Source organism: Arachis duranensis, chromosome 5 (assembly GCF_000817695.3).
Source record: "Arachis duranensis cultivar V14167 chromosome 5, aradu.V14167.gnm2.J7QH, whole genome shotgun sequence".
In the NCBI taxonomy this organism is placed as follows: Eukaryota; Viridiplantae; Streptophyta; class Magnoliopsida; order Fabales; family Fabaceae; genus Arachis; species Arachis duranensis.
In genome coordinates this window covers 90,854,210-90,860,202 of record NC_029776.3, presented here as the reverse complement: position 1 = coordinate 90,860,202, position 5,993 = coordinate 90,854,210, and the positions used below count along the sequence as shown (strand labels likewise).

The window sequence follows — 5,993 nt, the reverse complement described above, 5'->3', positions numbered from 1 at the left end:
TAAAACCCAGTTGATTTGTTATTATAACAATGTTTCTAGTAAAATTAATAGTTTTTATTGACTTTAGTGCTTTTGTTTGTTATTGTCTCAGGTAAAAAAAAAAAAAATTCAATTATTGCTATAGTATATAAAATATTAAACCGTGCATCATGTAATGATAAAATCAATTAAATGATTATGTGCCATTTTATTTTTAACAGTATTAGTGGAGTTTTAAACTGATGTTACGGTAAATCATTTTTTATGATAATACAAAAAAGAATAACCTATTTAATTTGTTATTATGATCTGGTATTGGTTTAAAAAAAGTAGTGCAAATAATTAAATGAAAATTTCCTTGGTGCTCTCGTTGGATGTTATATTATATAAGAAGATTTTTTCTAATAAAATGCCAAAGAAGAAACAAAGAACGAATTTCCAACTGTGGCAACATTCAACAAAATTGGTTGGTTCTCAAGATCATTTAGGATTGAAATGGCCAATTACTCTTGGCTTTTTAAATATTTTAGAATGAGATACTAGGACCATGTTGGATTGAATTATTGGAACGACAATATTAAAACATGACAAAATAAAAAAATCAATGCAACTCTATTAACCAAGAGGCCACAAAATAACATAAAACACCTATCGGCCCCGTAAAGTCCAGCGGCAAAAAAAATGTAAAATACACCCTTGTTTTAATAAATAATAATATATACTATATCTAAATTTATTTTAAGAATATATGTTAAGAATAAGACTGGACATCAGACATGTGATGGTATTTAGGTGTGTCCAAGCGTGTTCACAAAAAAAATTTTTATTTTTTATTAAGACACAATTGGACATAACAGACACGAGTGTCAGACGAGTATCGATAAGTATCGTATTCGAAATATATCCGATACAGGAACACGATAACTCAGCGAAGTGTCCGTATTTCATATGGTATTATTGATTAACAACATAATTTTCTTTACATCATATGAACACTTCTAAAACGCTACTACAAATATCAGACATCTGATTACAACAGCATTATTCTCAGAATTTATCCCACACGTGTCTCACAACGAGATGGTTCTTTGTACTGTAAATTCAAGCTATTCAAAAAAAGAGAAACAATAATTAGAACAAAATAACATTTTTGAAGAAAAGTAAATATTTTAAAGGATCGGAGTGATGAGAAGAAAATACACACTATTAAATTTTATTAGGATTTTTGTCATTTTTTTATTTTTATTTCTAACGTCAATCTAAACTTTACATAGGAAGAGTGCAAGAAAAATCAAAATAACAATGATAAAGAATTTAAAACGAAAGAAATTCAAATTAAATAGGAGGTGCGTATATAAGAAAATTAAGAAATATACAAATTAAAAAAATAGTAAATTAGAGAACGATTATTATGAGAAGAAAATTTTTCTTTCTAAATTTTATTAGAATTTATGTTACTTCTTTCTTAATTTTAATCTATGATCAATTTAAACTATGCATATGAAGATATTAAGTGAAAATAAAAAATAATAAAAAAAAAGATGATGTTCAAATTGAAAACGATAGAGAATATTGAAACAAAAAGACAACCATAAAACAAAACTATAAGAAACCAACGCTCTCCGTTGATTTCATATTGTGTAGCCTAATTTTTTTATGTATTAACTTGTCTTGTTCGAATAAAAAGACCATTTTAAACTGTGGATTTAATAATGTTTAAGATTGATGTTTCATTTAAACTTGTGGTGAATCATTTAAAGGATAGCAAGAGTTATTAAGCCTGACGATCTTTTTAAGATATTTTAAAATAATCATTGGTCAATATTGGTCCAACCACTACTAGAAAATTAGTTATTACAGACGGATATTTTCGACAGATTTTATCCCACGAAAATACAGACAGAATTTTAGAGGGATGTTTTGTCGAAAAACAAAAAAAATAAATTAGTATAAATTATAGACGGAAAAGAGAATCCGTCGATAATTTCGTCGAAAAAATTAATTTTTTTCGTGAGAAATAATTACAGACGAAAATTCCATCTGTAATTAAATAGACAAGATGATGCGTTTAATTAAATTATTACAGACGAATTTTCCGTCTGTAATTTAAAATTTTCGGTCGGAAATATGAATAAACATTTGAGGATCACAGTTATCCCTCTTCATTTCACACCACACTCTCACGATTCCACATTCATCCCCTCTGAATGCTTCATCGGTGGCGCTATCAACCTTGCACCGCCGTCTCACCGAACCTCCATTGCACTCAACTTCCATCGGCCTTGCTCGCATCGCTCCCTTCCGTCGCACCCCTTCCCGGTTCTTCTCCGTCGCACCCCTTCCGTCGGCCTTGCTCGCATCGCTCCCGTTCGAACCCTAATGTGCGTTTCTCTCTTCGATCTCGCCACTAGTGCTTGCTCTTCTCCGTGTGTTGCTGCGTTTCTCTCTTCGATCTTGCCTCAGCTGTGCAGGTAACCCTAATATCCTTTCTCTTTCATCGCTGCTTTCTTTCATTAAATTCCATCGCTAACTCTAATTATATTATCCTATGTTCCATCCCTAACTCTAATTCTATTTCCTATTCTATGATAAGAACTTGTAACGATTACAGTTCTTTATTTTGTGTTCTTATAAACTTGTTTGTGAAATCAAGGTTTCTGAATGCATTGACTAGTTTCATTTTGGTTGAATTTTTTGGGGATTAGGTTTTTATTGATTCACAGTGTCTCAGCGATTGAAGACTAGTGTCCATGTTAACTTGGTCTTCCATATAGAACTGAGAATCAAGATGCTATAGATGCCGCAATTGTTGGTATGCTTGCTGATCCAAAGGAGGTAAATATATTCCCAAATTGATTTTTCAATATAAGAAACTAAAAGGAAAAAAATATATGTTGAATTTAAAGGTAAGAATTTCTAAATCTTAATGTAAATTTTGCAGGCAAGAGCTGGAATTAGGGAGGTCCATTTTTTCCCTTTCAATCCTGGAGACAAGAGGACTGCTCTAACTTACATTGAATCTGATGGAAATTGGCATAGATCTAGCAAAGGTGCTCCTGAGTAGGTAAAAATATTCTGCTATTGGCACCAGCTGATTATGTTTGTGCAGTGGACTTAAAAATATTCTTTTCTCCCTGTTTAGATATTGAACCTCTGCAATTGCAAAGAGGATGTGAGGAGAAAGGCTATGCAACTATTGTTAAGTTTGCTGAGCGTGGGCTTCGATTTTTGGGAGTTGCTAGACAGGTTTGACAAAAAAAAGATATTAACATTTATAGTTTACAACTTGGTTGAATGAGTTTTTATTCATAATTGCTGCTTGAATATCTTTATATAACAGAAAGTACCTGAAAATCCAAAAGATGCTCCTGGTGCATCATGGCAATTTGTTGCGCTGCTACCTAGCATAACCCCTCAAAGTTAGACGTATCACGTATGTATGATTGATATGGAGAATTAATATCCTGAGTTAGTTGTCATGATCAAGGGTTCTAAGCACTATTCTTTTGGAATCACTTTGTTTAGTGAAATAACTTTAATTATGTATGATGTCATCTTCAATTTATTTTGTTGTGATGATTGATGATACTGAAACCTGAAGAGAAATTTGGTTGTAGCTCTAGTATTTCGTTCCTTCTATGTTTGTTTTCAATGGGATTTGTTAACCGACAAGAATCAATGGAAATATGACCTGAAGAATGTGTTTACTTGTGTAGCTGCTGTGACATGGCGAGGTTGGTTTGGATTCAAAGCATCCCAGAGCTATTGTGCTTTGTGCTACGGAGGAGAAAGCTAATGAGGTAGTTGGTTGTCCTCAATCCCACTACCATCATCATCATTCATCACCTTATCTGCTTAGCCCTATAATGTTTGAACTGAAGATTCTAAATTGATTTTGACTGTTGCAAATTGTTATGGATCTCAGTGTTTTAGTGCTGCAAAGTATATCATGGAGATTGCGGAAGCAAAGTTGGCAAAGCAACGTTCTTGTGAATTTATCTTATTATGACAGGTTTTGGGTGATGAATCCCCCATTGTGAAGCATCTTGAGCGTGATCATGCTGGAAATATTTATGTAATTGATATTGGTTTGGTAATCTGATGGATATGAAATTGATGACTGCATCTGAAGATATTTATGTAAAGATGGCAGGGAAAGATGTAGGTACTAAACTATCTCACCCAGTTGAAACTTTTCTTTCCTTTTACATGTATAAACATTTCATCTTCTATCATTTCTAACTTTGTCCTCTTTTTTTTTTTAAACTTAACATTTCTTAGAAGCAATTGTACAAAAAAGATTGCCCAAGTTCAAGAAAAAGAAGCAAAAGATTACCTCTGCTATAATCTGGGTGCTGTCTTTTGGAATTTTGATCTTATGCTTGGCCATCATCATTTATAGATGGGAGATTCGTAAAAAAGGTAGTTAAGTAATTCTCATTGTTTGATTCTTAATTATTGAGTAATTTCAAAGGCCTTCAAGGCAGTTCAACAAAAGTCTACAACAGAAACAGAGTTATATTGGTAGTTATACTTCATATATCTATTTTTCAGTTCCAAAATTCAGATTGAGCAAAATTTATAGGAGCATAGAACACTGAGTTTGTTTATACATTGCATGCTACTATACTTTGCAGGAAAGATAAAAGAGAAAAGAGAATCAGATGCAATAAATAGTCAGCATGATGAGGAAGATCTAGAATTGCCCTTATTTGGTATAGATACGGTTACTTCTGCAGCAAATAATTTTTCAACTGACAACTTATTAGGAAGAGGTGGTTTTGGACCAGTTTATAAGGTAATTAAATGGGAAAAAAATTGTTGTCATCCCTGTCTAGAATGCATAATATTCTTGATAAATTTTGTTTTCTTTTCTTTACAAGATTCCCTAGTTAGTTGCTTTCTGGTGCTTAAGTTAGATTAGGCAGTGTCCCAAAGATAAAGACAAGGATAATATTTAATTCTAAATAAAGCATTCGTTCTTATTTGCTTTTGTCTTTTTGTTAGTGCTATGGATAAACTATAGAAAAGGCAGGTCCAAATACGCCAAATCAATGCGTGAAAAATCAAATAAAATAAATGGTATTACATAACATTAGTCAGGATTTTGATAATTACAATGACTTATTCAACCTCCTTTTTAATAAAGATTAAAGAAAGAAATGGGTTGTAGATATATAATATAATATAAAAAGAGGAACTCGGTGGGCCACAAGCTTCAATTATTGTGATAATATGCAATTAGGATAATTATGAGAGTAATTGTTGACTAAGAAATTAGATATTCAGAAGAAGATCTGAAGTTTCATTTTGCAGTAGAGTTACATATTCAATTATTCTTGCAGTAGAGTTACATATTCAATTCTTGTATCTATATCTCCTTCTCTATTATATTTTATAATATAGTTTCTACATTATTGAAGCTATGTTAACTTCTTTTACATTTATTTTTTTTCTATATTACTTTTGCTACATATACTTAATTCATGAAACCAAAATGTTTGAATCACAACTTAATGTGAAGAAATTAGAAGATGAGATTTCAAATAAAGACATGAATTTGTCTCCTATATTGAAGTCAATCAAGGAGCTTGAGAAAGCAGCAATCAAGATAAATGACCAAAGAAAGGTATCATTTGGCCAAGTTTAAACTTAAAACAAACACAAGTTCTTAAGATAACAACTATCATATAATAAAGTGTTTTCTTTTCTTTTCTTTTGTTTTTCTTTTTGTTCAGGAAATAGAAGCAAGTAAAGGTTGGAGAATATGGAAAGAGTACCAAATGAAAGTGAGAGATGTGAATGATAGACTTATGATGGCTGAACGTGCATTCACTGACAGAGATGGTCTCTTAGGAATGACATGGCATAAGCATTTGGTGAGTATATAGTTTTTTTACTCTAAGAAGCAAATGTTTTCTAGGCCAGTTCCCTCATTCTTCTTCTGACTTATAATATCACAGTCTCATTAGCAAATGCCATGTGAACATTAGATGAATTCTACTGTTTTGAAT

The 5,993-nt window shown here is 31.7% G+C and overlaps 1 protein-coding gene across 1 annotated transcript; it reads left to right on the top strand.

Annotated features, from left to right (window-relative positions):
* Nucleotides 1-3,998: 3,998 nt before the first annotated feature.
* LOC107490442 (receptor-like serine/threonine-protein kinase SD1-7) lies at nucleotides 3,999-4,926 on the top strand. The gene is made up of 3 exons (XM_021143062.2): nucleotides 3,999-4,144; nucleotides 4,261-4,401; nucleotides 4,617-4,926. Exons 1-3 carry the CDS (start codon nucleotides 4,081-4,083, stop codon nucleotides 4,901-4,903), a joined length of 492 nt encoding a protein of 163 aa, XP_020998721.2. The 5' UTR covers nucleotides 3,999-4,080; the 3' UTR covers nucleotides 4,904-4,926.
* The last annotated feature ends 1,067 nt before the right edge of the window (nucleotides 4,927-5,993 follow it).